General features: G+C 42.1%; 1 protein-coding gene across 1 annotated transcript; it reads right to left on the bottom strand.

Moving 5' to 3' along the window:
• Positions 1-5: 5 nt before the first annotated feature.
• wdr41 (WD repeat domain 41) lies at positions 6-14,012 on the bottom strand. The gene is made up of 14 exons (XM_010878093.5): positions 13,813-14,012; positions 13,551-13,618; positions 13,225-13,340; positions 12,111-12,159; positions 11,797-11,925; positions 10,700-10,762; positions 8,097-8,208; positions 7,343-7,405; positions 7,053-7,157; positions 6,683-6,867; positions 6,420-6,541; positions 5,672-5,757; positions 773-906; positions 6-623 (listed from the first exon to the last, which is right to left on the bottom strand). The coding sequence occupies exons 2-14, from the start codon at positions 13,596-13,598 to the stop codon at positions 483-485; spliced, it is 1,353 nt and encodes a 450-aa protein (XP_010876395.1). The 5' UTR covers positions 13,599-13,618; positions 13,813-14,012; the 3' UTR covers positions 6-482.
• Between the last annotated feature and the right edge of the window lie 470 nt (positions 14,013-14,482).

The following is a 14,482-nucleotide window of genomic DNA, read 5'->3' on the forward strand; positions in this document are numbered from 1 at the left end:
CCAGAGACCAGGTGTAACCACTTGTTTGTTTAATGTAGCTTTCATTGCTGACATTCATTTTATGATTTTAAAAATGAGCAAGTGTTTCAAATAAGCATGCACAAACATTTGGCAAATACACATGTGATTAGCAAAGACAAGACAGACATTAAGGAAACTGGCATAAATAAGAAAGCAGATTAAAATGTAATACTTAAGACATTGCAAAATCAATAAAACAACAAAGAGGTACAAGAAATACCAGTGACATCACACATTCAATAAACAAATTCAACAAGCCCTTTGCACTTAGTTTCATGGATCTGTGTTGACAGTATATCAGCGACAGTTAAAGGACTCTCTTAAAACAAATGTTACACCTCTCTCTAAAACTGTAAAACTAAAGTAAAAATCATGATTGATCAAGGCAATAAATATACATTTTAGAGACGGTAAGATGTGGACAGGAAACCCATCAATTGAAGTGTTTGTGTGGGCAGGGATCAAAGTCCCCCATTCACCTCAAGTTTCCTGAATAGAGCAAGGCTGCGGAGGTGAGACTCTCTTTCTCCGTTCTTCCATGCAATCAGTAGATGGTCTGTAGAACATGTTACCAGACCCTTCTCCCCAAAACTCAAAAACATCTGGAGAGGACAAAGAGGTGCAAGCAAGAACACACACATACACACACACAGGTTTAGAAAAATATGAACATGTAAATAGGATGAGACATTTAGTGCTTCTTGTTATCTGTTCTTTGCGAGATCTGTGAAATAACATTGTTATTAGATACCTGAACTGCCCCTGAGTGTCCAATCAGGTCACCTGTCAGTTCCAATGTTTTGAGACTTGGACATTCTAGAATCTTCTTGACTGGAGGACTGGCCTGCTTACTGGACCTACCGAAAGTCCACATCCCAAAGAACCCTGGAGGATGGTGAGAGAAAACAGAGAGAGATTTTATTAGAATGTTCTTTTAATCTGTCATTATCCTAATAGTGACTTTTTAGATTTACATGGCAGTTAGATCATACAAATGATAAAGCATAATTTTCATTATGGCTTCTGTAAATGCACATCTCCACTCTGAAGTAGGACATTTGATTTTCATGATTGTTTGATCCCTCCTGATGACCTGATTGGATATGACTCCATCTGTGTCATCAGTAAATTCAGCCTTTCTACAATTGCCTTTAAAAAGTTAGAGGCCTCTATCATTCTCTAGGTTTGGCAGGTGGACTCCATTTATCAATGAAATAATTGGAGACAAAAAAAAAATGCCAACCATTTTTAGCCACGAAATTAATACATCAGACTGTAAAATTTAAAAAGCCCTCAAAGACAATTACCTAATTAACATTTTATATGGATTTAGGAAAGACGGCACAATTCCATCCAGGTCATCAGGAGGGATAAGCCAATAAATAATACAAATTAGCAAACATTGAATAACAGCAAGTATAACAGGCAAACCTGTAACCTAATACCTATAACATAATAATGTTTAAACACTACAAGATTACAGATGGCAGGGTGTTACTACAATGTTGTTGTCCATGCCCTCAGAGACGCCGTAACGGGACCGACCAGTGATTCCGTCTTATTGTGATGTACCGCCACAGAAAAACTGAATATTTAGGTGAAATACGATTTATTTTTACCAGGCTGTGCGCAGTTTCCAATCAGAGCAGAGCAACAACGTCCTGCACCCAACGGTCAAAGTATCAAGCGAGTCAGGTCAGAGAAACGTACCTGGCAGTGTCTGTGCACGCAGACTTTTATGTTGAACTGTCAGTAAGTAGCTGTCATGTAGACATAATGCAGGAAGCCATCGTCTGAGCGACAACCACGGGTAAGAAGCTAGTTAACTGTCACAACTCGATAGCCACAATCGCCCACAATAGATTAGCATCATGCATTCAACATTTGAGATTCTGCAGCAACAATAAAACCTCTGTTTTTCGTATTTTGCCTTCAAGATAAAAGTCAGCGGTGAAACGTAAAAATACATCCTGGTCGCTTTGGTACGATTATCAATAGTATGGTGCAGTGTTTCAAAACTCTTAGTACAAGAGTCTAAACAGATCATACTTGTAAATCATTAAATCCTGCATGAAAGATTTTGCTTTCATTTGCTGTGTAAACACCTTTCACCAGAAGATCAGTGATTCCACCTCTAGGTTTTCGGTGAAATACAATGAGTAGCTACATTCATTAAGTCATCAAAACATAACATAGTGCAATTCTTTCAGTTAAGCCATTGTAAAAATCAGTTCAAGACCAAACAATGTGAGACATCTTTCAAAATTAGATTAGATTAAACGTTATTGTCACTGAACAAATACAAGTACAGTAAAACGAAATGCTGTTAGCATCTAACCAGAAGTGCAAATAGAGGAGGGCAGGAAATGTACAAGTTTTTACAAGTGTTAAGTATATGTATATTACAAGTGGAATGTATAGATGTGCAATGAAGGCAAATGCAGTACAAATGGTAATACTAAATGTGCAATTATGGCAAATTAGAGGAGGGCAGAAAATGTACAAGTATTAAGTATAGTGTATGTTACAAGTGGGATGATAGTTGTGCGGGTACAAATGGCAAATGGCATTCTAGATGTGCAATCGAGGCAAACTGAAGGAGTAAGGTAGAATGTGCAACTGGGATGCAGAGATAGCAGCAATGAGGTCCCCAGGGTAGACATGCGTATGTAACAACTGTAAAAATACAAGTATGATGGCAGGTCTAAATGTGCAAAGAGGCAAACTGAATGTGCAAGGTGCAACTGAAATGCAGGGATAGGAGCAGTGAGGTTCCTGAGGTAGACACGTACCTGTAACAACTGAACACTTCCATTATCAGACTTTGCAAGGCAGTGTCAGTGTAATATAAATGGACTAGTGCCAAACGATGAGCTTATAGAGTTCACAGAGTTCTCTGGGTCACAGAGCTCAGCAGGGTTGCATTAGGTGGAAATAAAGTGAAGAGACCGGTACCGCCTGCCTGATGGTAGGAGGGCAAACAGTTTGTGGCCTGGATGTGAAGGGTCCTCGATGATCAGACACCGCTTGCGCTGGAGGTCTACAATGGCTGGAATCTGGGCACTATTGATGTGCTGGGCGGTTTTCACCACCCTTTGCCTTCCAGTCGGCTACGGAGCAGCCGCTAAACCACACTGTGGCGCAGTTAGTCAGAATGCTCTCGATTGTGCAGCGGTAAAAGTTCACAAGGCTCTTGGTGGACAGGCGGGCTTTCTTCAGCCTCCTCAAAAGGTACAGGCACTGCTGCGCCTTTTTGACCGGTGCCGAGGTGTTGAGGGTCCAGGAGAATATCTGACAGCCCTTTAGCGTGTAATGTAGAGATGTAGACCAATCATATTGACCCATAAGGTAAAATGTGAATTCCGTTTTTGGCCAGCTATGTAAACTCTAAAATTGATTGATCCTGCAAAAGGTATTCAGTTGGTTATAGGCTATTCCTATTTGTTTTCCAATGCCTCTTAATATGAAAGTAATCTAAAAGTAATTGAAAGTAATCAGATTACATTACTGAGTTTGAGTAATCAAAAAGTGACGTTACTGATTACAAATGTGGACAGGTAACTTGTAACTGTAACCGATTACATTTCAAAAGTAACCAACCCAACCCTGGCCGCCAGGCACTTGACCTCCTCCCTGTTGGCTGAATTGTCACTGATCAGGCCTACCACTGTGGTGTCGTCTGCGAACTTTGACGATGGTGTTGGAACTGTGTCCGATGCAGGTCAGATACATGACGTCCCAGAGGTTTTCAATTGGGTTCAGGTCTGGGGAAAGTGAGGGCCAGTCAATGGGATCATTGCATTCGTCATCCAAGAAAGGCCTACACTCAATGATCCCGGGCATTGTCCTGCACCAGGAGGAACCCAGGGCCCTCTGCACCAGCGAAAGATCTGACAATGGATCTGAGGGTTTATCCCGGTACCTACTGTAACAGTCGTCAGGGTACCGTAGGCTAGCATATGGAGGTCTGTGCGACCCTCCAAGGATATCCGTCCCCAGATCATCACTGTCCCATCACCAAACCGGTCATGCTGGATAATGTTGCAGGAAGCATAACATTCACCATGTCGTCTCCAGACTCTTACACCTATGTCATGTGCTCAGTGTGAACCTGCTCTCATCTGTGAAGAGAACAGGGCCTAATAGTGAATCTGCCAATTCTGATGTCCTCTGGCAAATGCCAATTGGGCTGCACGGTGCTGGGCTGTGAGCACAGGTCCCACTAGAGGATGTCGGGCCCTCATGCCACCCTCATGGAGTCTGTTTCTGACAGTTTGCTCATAAACATGCACACTAGTAGCCCGTTGGAGGTCATTTTGTAGGGTTCTGGCAGTGCTCCTCCTGTTCCTCCTCACACAAAGGAGCAGATACTGGTCCTGCTGCTGGGTTGATGCCCTTCTACGGCCCTGTCCAGCTCTCCTCATGTAACGGCCCATCTCTTGGTATCTCCTCCTCACATTCGGCAACAACAATAACACTTCCAATTTTAGTATTTTGCCATCATTAAAGGTCTACGGTCAATATATAGTGCGTAAGGAAAAATTATGAGGAAAAAATATACACTAAACAAAATTACTATTTAAATAATTCTTTACATAAGGTAAAGAATATTATAAGATGGAACACACTGAGAAATGATCAGAGCTTAAGTTAATGTAATATTTAATGTAAAAAAATCCTATTTTGATGTTATTATTGTTGTTAAATTGCTTGTGCTTATTAGTTTTGGATTGTGGATGGATTGGATAAGAAATCCTACAACAATATTACATTTTCATACTGTTCATGGAATTCAAATTGCCTCAAGAGTTATTATCTAGTTGCTTATTTTAGGAGTCTGGTAGGTGATATTTGAGTTTTAGAGAATAGTTAATTGAGGGGAGTACTTAGGTTATTATTAGGGAATGATGTTAAGAAAGTATTGTCAAATAATGTTAAGAAAATAAAGTTGACAAGCAAGAGAGACGGGTGTACAGGGAGGAAATTTTTGCCATACATAAAAAATGCGTTTATAGCATTCGATGCGTCAAACCTTTTGTGTCGTTTGGCTGTCGCACAAACCCCCACTGTTGGGAAAAAAAGTAGGGGAAACACTGCAAACAATAAGATGTGTTGTCTACCTAAGTTTACGGGAGCACTGGTCCAGGTGATGTGAGAACGATTTCACAAACATCCAGTAAGATGTGGCTGTACACCAACAGGGGCCTAGTTGCATTTATTTACATAAAAACATTTATCTTTTAATCTAGAACATAAATGACAGAAAACGCACATTTAATTTTTCTATTCTGTAAAAACTATAGTGGAAGTGCAAAACGGACCACTAACGCAGAACATGTGGTTTGGCTGTGCCTGTGAAGTGTTTTAAAACTTTGCGTGTGCGTGCTTCAAACTGATGAGAGCACTTCAAAAAGGAGGCATCACTATCACATGCCCTGAGCTCTGCAGTGAGTTGATGGACGAACAGAACGAAAAAGAGGGAGAGAAAGAGGGAAAGGACTACAGCCAAGGCTCAGAAGAGCGCTCCAATCCACTTCAAAGCCAACGGCAGCTGTGTAGTATTAGCAGAAGTGCTAGGCCAGCCTAGTGATGTCACTCCCATAACCTGTCTCATCCTGATGACATCACTCCACTTCTGTGAGGAACTCACCTGCAGAGGCTGGTTCAGCTGGTAACAAGAGATCTTGCATCTCCCACATCCTCACACTGCCATCCTCGGAGCAAGACATCAGCCCTCTGCAACATTTACATTCAAGTTTAGCAGACGCTCTCATCCAGAGAAACTGGCACTAGTGAGTGAATGAATGTACAAACTTATTTCCAACAGGCCAACTGAGCCACACAGGATCAATGGAACACGCACCCATGTTGTTTTTGATGAAATGGTATGGATGGAAAAAAAAATCCCCATTTTGCTTGTCCCCTAATCCTAACCCTTACCTTAACCTCAACCTTACTCTAACCTTAACCTCAATAACCTAACCTTTATTCTTAAACTTAACCCAAACATAAACGTAGCCACTAATGCCTAAGCCTACCACTAATGCCTAAGCCTACCACTAACTATAAATCTAACTTTAACCCCAGATGCAAGTTTTAACCCTTAACCTAACCCCAGCTGGATTCCTTGCTCGGGACTGGCTAAAAAACCATTGTGAGTTTGTAGGTTACTGTCATTGTGGTGGCTAGTAAAAAAACACACATACACGCGCAATCACTCTTGAAAATAAACACACGCACGCGCACACACACACACACAGGGATATAAATAAAACAGTTTCAATGTGACACCTTAATGTTTGATAATGGCCTATTCTATCCAGTTGCATTGCTGTAGGCAGATAAAGAGCATGGGAACAGTGAGTCCCTTATAAAAAGCAGCTGTGTGATTAGATTACTCATCAGGCAGCAGCAGGGTGTGGAGTATGTTGGAGTCGTGAGCTGTCTTCCTGTAGGCTACAACACTCTTAGTGAGGACACTGTAGACATACAGGCCACTGCCCACGGCAGCCACCAGCAGCTAGGAGACAAAGACATCCAATGATAGATAACTAATTTCTTTAACATACTGAGACAATGTCAAAATGCAGTGGAAATAACTAGAACTATTTAAGAAACAATTGAATTTTTTTTACAATATCAAAAGACTTTGCATGTTCACCTCTCCATCTGAGGTCAAGTGCTGTATGGACATCTCACTGGGTTTTGGAGCTGCCAATCGGATCTCAGCCTGGGGGTTACTCTGAGACTCCTCCCATAGAATGTGCTCATAGGCCATAATCGTCCAATCAATAGTGTCCCACAGGATCAGCTCACCCACATGGGACCCACTGGCAAACAGGCCATCTGAAGAATAGGTACTTAGAATTATTCACGTAGAACCTTTAAAAATGCACATTTCAGGATTCAAGACTGCCTGGTCAAGATTTAGCTTTAGTTTAAGTCGATCTGGATAAGAGTGTTTGCTAAATGTAGAATGTACATATAGAGAAAGGGGATAGAGATGATGAAAAGGTAAAGGAGAGGCTGACCATTGACGTTGATAAGAGCATGGATGCTGTCCTGGTGGTCAGATAGACGTCTGACCTCTGCCACAGACAACTGGGACCCAGTGGACATCGTCAGCCTGAAAATGACTACACATAGACAGACAGACACACACAGGAACAAACACACACACACCCACACAGACACACACACACACACACACAGGCACACACACAAGTGGAGAATGTTCCCATTATTTAAAAATAGACACATGGACAATGCAAATGTTAAAAAATGATACAGAAATAATAGCTTTGTTTCCAGCCCTACTTACCAATCTCTTTGTCCATAGCTGCGGCTATACAGTTCTTTGGCAACTCCACCATGGCACTGATTCCTTGAGACACACAAAGCCGATACTGAATCCCTTCATATATCAGATACAATTCATTATAGGCCCAAACAACCATGGAACTGGTTCAGGGATCACGACCCAAACATTTTTAAAAAACTTACATGTTGAAAAAAGAAATACCACTAACTGACTAAGTGACCTCTAGTGTTCCAGAAAATAACAATTATTTTTAAAGGCTGATATTTCAGATTCATATTTAACAAGATAATATATGTATGGTTTTTCCATATATTTATTACCTATACATTCCACTCATATTTCCCTTTCTAGGCTAAGCCGAAGTTCAACCCAGGTTTTATGTTTAGCTCATCTACCACCTGTGTTACTGAGGTGTCTTAAGTGTGTTCTAGCAGGGGGCAGGTACAGGGCCGGGCTTTCCCGGTTTTGTTCTCTGTGACCTATGACATCACATGGTCCCATCAGACAAGCTTCTTGAAAGGATAATTAAAAGAAACGCAACAGAAGCAAGTGCAACAATATACTGTGCGCTCGTACTTATTCAGTTTAGAAGCAACAGAATAGAATGGGGGAGAAAAGTGTTTCAGGTCCTTACAAAATCATTTGAAAATAGTTTTAGCTCCTAAGAACAAAAAAACATGCATCGCCATAAAGGTAATGTAGTCTCCTTTGTGTGTGCACTATACATTTCTCTTATCATTATCTCTGTTATTACCTGTGTCGTCGTGTTGCTGGCTCTGACACTGCAGCTGGAAGTCTCTGTTCCACACACACAGCTCGTTGCCCCCTGACACCCACACACATAACCGCTCCAGCACCAGTATACACTAACAGAGACAGCAGACAGACGCTGTATCTTTGAGACAGTTTACCAATGCAGGACAAGACAATTTGACTTTGCATTTTGAACAATTTCACCCCAGCCCAAAAATGGCTTAGAATAAGAAAGGTCAAACCTGCTAAGTGGGTTTGGACTCAATGTATACTATTCTAATAGTACCCTCTAGTGGATGCAAGCATAATAGCATAGTTCAGTGACACAAAAGCAGTATTCTTACCAGCCATGCAGTCCTGCGATGATATAGGAGTATGTCTCAATAAATAAGTGAAATCTTGCCAAGCAGACAGTTGTTAATGATTAATACCTTTTGCTCACTTCGTTATTGAACTCTAAGACCAGTTGCTTCGCTCAAATCTTGAAAACGTGCATCCCTTAATTATTTACGCACCGGATAACTAGTAGATACAGTGGGGAGAACTAGTAGATACAGTGGGGAGAACTAGTAGATACAGTGGGGAGAACTAGTAGATACAGTGGGGAGAACTAGTATTTGATACACTGCCAATTTTGCAGGTTTTCCCACTTACAAAGCATGTAGACGTATTTAAGAAGCCCTCCTGTTCTCCACTCATTACCTGTATTAACTGCACCTGTTTGAACTCGTTACCTGTATAAAAGATACCTGTCCACACACTCAATCAAACAGACTCCAACCTCTCCACAATTGCCAAGACCAGAGAGCTGTGTAAGGACATCAGGGATAAAATTGTAGATCAGCACAAGGCTGGGATGGGCTACAGGACAATAGGCAAGCAGCTTGGTGAGAAGGCAACAACTGTTGGCGCAATTATTAGAAAATGGAAGAAGTTCAAGATGACGGTCAATCTCCCTCGGTCTGGGGCTCCATGCAAGATCTCACCTCGTGGGGCATCAATGATCATGAGGAAGGTGAGGGATCAGCCCAGAACTACACGGCAGGACCAGGTCAATGACCTGAAGAGAGCTGGGACCACAGTCTCAAAGAAAACCATTAGTAACACACTACAGCATCATGGATTAAAATCCTGCAGCACACGCAAGGTCCCCCTTCTCAAGCCAGCACATGACCAGGCCCATCTGAAGTTTGCCAATGACCTTCTGGATGATCCAGAGGAGGAATGAGAGAAGGTCATGTGGTCTGATGAGACAAAAATAGAGCTTTTTGGTCTAAACTCCACTCGCCGTGTTTGGAGGAAGAAGAAGGATGAGTACAACCCTAAGAACACCATCCCAACCATGAAGCATGGAGGTGGAAACATCATTCTTTGGGGATGCTTTTCTGCAAAGGGGACAGGACGACTGCACCGTATTGAGGGGTGGATGGATGGGGCCATGTATCGCGAGATCCTGGCTAACAAACTCCTTCCCTCAGTAAGAGCATTGAAGATGGGACGTGGCTGAATCTTCCAGCATGACAACGACCTGAAACACACAACCAGGGCAACTAAGGAGTGGCTCCATAAGATGCATTTCAAGGTCCTGGAGTGGCCTAGCCAGTCTCCAGACCTGAACCCAATAGAAAATCTTTGGAGGGAGCTGAAAGTCTGTATTGCCCAGCGACAGCCCCGAAACCTGAAGGATCTGGAGAAGGTCTTTATGGAGGAGTGGGCCAAAATCCCTGCTGCAGTGTGTGAAAACCTGGTCAATAACTACAGGAAACGTATGATCTCTGTAATTGCAAACAAAGGTTTCTGTACCAAATATTAAGTTCTGCTTTTCTGATCTATCAAATACTTATGTCATGCAATACAATGCAAATTAATTACTTAAAAATCATACAATGATTCCGTCACTCGCAGTTGAAGAGTACCTATGAGAAAAATTACAGACTTCTACATGCTTTGTAAGTGGGAAAACCTGCAAAATCGGGAGTGTATCTAATACTCGTTCTCCCCACTGTATCTGCTAGTTCTCCCCACTGTATCTGCTAGTTCTTCCCACTGTATCTACTAGTTCTCCCCACTGTATCTACTAGTTCTCCCCACTGTATCTACTAGTTCTCCCCACTGTATCTACTAGTTATCCCGTGCTTAAATAATTAAGGGATGCGCGTTTTCAAGGTTTGAGCGAAGCAACTGGTCTTAGAGTTCAATAACGAAGTGAGCCAAAGGTATTTATCATTAACAACTGTTTGCTTGGCAAGATTTCACTTATTTATTGAGACATACTCCTATATCATCGCAGGGCTGCATGGCTGAGAGCCTCATATATCCTAGTAGACTCTTGTATCCTAGTAACACTTTCTAGAATGATTTGCGGTGCCCAGCCCTGTAATTAAAACTCCTGCCTGCAAAGTACATAAGATATCTCATTTTACAAGACTGTCCTTGGAATTCATTAACAAGCATCGCAGTTGGAGACTTGCGGAACCAAATAGGAATCAACCAATCAAACGTATCGTGCATAGCCCTTTTTACATCAGCAGCTGTCACAAATTTCTTTTAGAGACACCCGGCCTGAACAGCTTTGTAAAATAAAGTGTAGTCTGATGAGCATACCTTGACAGAGGACTGGAGGTCAGAGACGGTCTGAACTCTGTTGCCTGTGTCTGGGTCCCACAGCTAAACCACAACACTCAGGAAAAAAACTGACAAAGCAAAACAAAAGGAATTGTGTTTGTGTTTGTGTGGGTGTTTGTGCAGGTGTTTGTGCGTAGGTGCCGTTCCAAGCATACAGCAAGCGACATAAACGGTAGCTTAATTAAGGACCTAAATCCACAGGAGGGCCTTAATATTAAACAGGAAATTGGAAAACACCGGGTGCAGATTGGGAATGTGACTGTGCTTTAACAACTTTGTCTTGTTATGTTTGTTAACAAACAGCTAAACATTTTTGGTCCAGTCATAACCCAGCTCCATGCACATGCAGCTCCCAGACCGAAACCATGGTTCAATACCCTTCGTTACTTTTCACCTCTTAATTTCTACCCTTATTATTCCCACTGTCAATTAAAGCCTTGAAAAAAAGTTGCTCTTTAAGCAAAAACTGTCATCTACCTTTCCACACTGTCCTCTTAAAAAAAACATTTATAAAAACGAAATAAATATAAAATGACAAGAGTCTTGGCAAACTGAGTATATTTGTAGGAAAATTCTGATGTAATGGGAAAATAATCCCTACTGCTGCATCAGCATCACACCAACAGCCCAAAAGAACGCTAGCTGCTTCTAGGACCTTCCGGGGGCAGCCAGCAGAGCCAGCCACGCCCGTGCACAGCTGCCTGCCATCAGGATCATTAAGAGGAGGTATAAAGAGATCCCCAGGAGCGGCATGACGGGAGAAGCTGGAAAAGTACATGAAGACACAAGGCCCATAAAGAGTTTTGTTTTAACAGGATTATGACCAAAGGACATGAATAAAGTGCCGTCACTAGGAGCTTTTGCCAGTTCCACATGGACAAAGTAAATTTCTGGCTTAGTGTTACAATTAGGGCTAGTGTTAGGCATTACAGGTTATGTTTAGGATTAGGGTAAGACATTAAGGCTAGGTTAAGTTTAGGCATAAGTGTTAGGTTATTAGGATTAGGGGTTAATGAACAAATGTTTTCTGGTCTCCACATGGCTAGAAATACACTGTTTCTGTGTGTAAAGGATACACTGAGAGTTCGGTCGGAAGAGGCAGTAATGAGGGAGGTGTGTGTGTCTTCTCCAACTGCGTGTGTGTAGGCTGTCATGGCTGTTATCTGCTGGGAGTGACCTCTCAGCTCCAAAAGCCTCTCCCCTGTCTGAGAACACAAAAACAATGGCTGCAATCTACTAGTTTTGCAAAAAAAACCTTGTAATGCTCTGTATTTTGGCAGATTTCTTCACTTTTTGTCAAATATATGTTCAAATATTCAACGACTGCTGAATACTCTTTACTGCGTTGGTGTCCCTATCACGCTCCATCTTCTCTCAAATGAAGTCTCACCTCAATATTCCACACCAGCACAAGGCCATCGTCTCCTGCAGAGGCAAACCTGGGAAACAACAAGGAAAGAAGAAATGTCTCTTTATTACAGGAAAACAACTCCTTACCCTAGGGGGTGATTCCGACTTCACCTCCTATACACAAAATAATTACACAATGACATTGGTAATTACGTAATCATTACCATTATCAAAATATTATTATCAAAATCAACTTTAAATGAGTGAGGACGGGTTTCTGTGAAAGGGACAGGGAGCTGTCGACAATGTCCACCACCTCCCATGAGATCTTAAAAAAATATGTCTTCAGTCAAGTTCCTTCCACTGACCTCTGACCACTACCTATCCACAACCAACCTACAGAATGAGGGGATCAGCGAAAGCAAAGAAAAAGCTAATCCAGTAGGCTGGTTGAGAAAGAAAAGGAACTGTCTTTGTAGAGAACGGGGGCTGGAAAAGGATACATTTTGTGACTTGAAAAGCAATCTGGTGAGAATGTTCCGGCCCCTGCCCTCGTCTGCTGGCCTCTCTGGAAAGGACGATGCCCAGAGGAGGAGGTCATTACTGGGGGAGACGAGGCGTGAAGCCCTGTCGGACCTACCCAGCTCCACACACACATACATTACACACACAGTAAGCGCAGACATGCAGCAAACACAACCCACACAGCGCTCAGAGCAACTAGAAAGCACTTATGAGACCACTTATGCAGACCCACTGTGCCATGGAAGAACGCAGCATGCTTTCACCAAGCATTGCATTACCTGTGAAGACGGTTAACTATATATTCAGTGGTCAGTGGGGGTGGAGGAGCAGCTGAGGCAGCAGGTGCGTGTGGGAGGGAGACGGGGGTTAATAACAGTGGTAAAACTACAGCGTAACCGCACACATACAGTATAAAACGCACACTCAAGCAAGCAATCCAGGAAAGATTGAGGCAGGGATCAAAAACACACACACACACACAGTCCAGCAGTGATGATTAAGCTCTTGTCACGCTCTGTAAGTTTGCTTTTGGAGAGGATCTGCTGTCAATCACATTGCAAAATAGAGTCCAGCAAAGGGCAGAGAAAAAGACAGGGAGAGAGAGAGAGAAAAAGAAGAGGATTGCTTACCTGAAGTCATCAATCTGCACCAGAAATCGAACAATGTCAAAATGTCCTTTCAGCACCTGCAGTTCAGTGAACCAGTTTTTGGGCTGTTCCTCCCCAATGAACAGTAAAGAGTTCTTCTGCATACACAAGGGAGAAAAGGTTCAGAGGTTAAGAGCAAGTCAATGAATTCAACAATAAACATGTAATAGTGTAACATTGACGCTTATTTATTTTTTTGCACAAATGATGACAAACATAATGGCCAGCAGACCACTTCTGCTTAGATACAATAAGGATGGATTCATTGTTAAGGTAACACAATCACTTTAGTTAAAACCACTTGCTACCTCTACAGTCCCCTGTGCTTCCCGACCGCCGAGTATCCATCGCAGCATGACTGGCTATGGAAAGGATTCTGATGACAAGGAGATACTATGTCAAAAGTCTGATGTGCGCCATGACAAAATATATAAGGACATGTGATTGCTGTTGGTGATGACAAACAGCTGACCCCTGCATGTAAACAATTCTGACAACCTAACTAACACGTTAGCTAATTCAGGTTAGCAAGCAGAGAATATGAATCTACTGTACTGTATCTTCACTCACCAATCATTTGATGAGACGTTCCAAGATCACGGTAGTCTTGAAGCTATAACAATAGCTGTCGGGAATATCTCGTTATTTAGCAGGGAAATCTGCCACTTGAAATCCAGATGGCAAGCTAAGAACCGTGAAATGTGACATGAAACTGTCAAGCTGGGCTTTCACAACAAAGCATTCATGTGACAGTAGCTAACTACGGAAGCGCAGGATGGACAAATTAATTCATACAGGAAGGGAGAAAACAGAACTAGACCTTTTGACAATAAGATCTTACTATTTTGCTTGCCCAAAAAATGAAATCCGGATAGAGGAGGCAGAGAAGCGATTTTAAAAGAAATAACATTTTGTAACATGTATGCACCAAACACACAGTCTGTTTATTAGCTTGTAATTGCACACCTATCAGTGACCACTAGATGACGGTGTACAACAACATCAGGTTCTGGAGACACCACACGCATCTCTCGGTGGAAACTGATAGTGAAAGCCAGTGTTAGGGGAATTATAGCTGAACCAACATGTTTGCCTTGCTATTTATTCATGCAGTTTTTAGACAGATAAATCTGGCTTGAAATAGAAAACACAGAATGTGCTTATTCATCTCAGTCAAAATGTAATGCCTCTCTGGATACTGAATAAGGCATAAAAACGACATTATGAAAGACTGCACAGT

This window comes from Esox lucius, chromosome 14 (genome assembly GCF_011004845.1).
Source record: "Esox lucius isolate fEsoLuc1 chromosome 14, fEsoLuc1.pri, whole genome shotgun sequence".
Lineage (NCBI taxonomy): Eukaryota > Metazoa > Chordata > Actinopteri > Esociformes > Esocidae > Esox > Esox lucius.

Coding starts and splice junctions, on each gene's coding strand:
- wdr41 (XM_010878093.5), bottom strand. CDS start 13,598: ATGCTGCGATGGATACTCGGCGGTCGGGAAGCACAGGGGACTGTAGAG. Junction 907..5,671: donor AGCTGAACCAGCCTCTGCAG/GTGAGTTCCTCA, acceptor ACCATCCTCCAG/GGTTCTTTGGGATGTGGACT. Junction 624..772: donor GACACTCAGGGGCAGTTCAG/GTATCTAATAAC, acceptor TGTCCTCTCCAG/ATGTTTTTGAGTTTTGGGGA.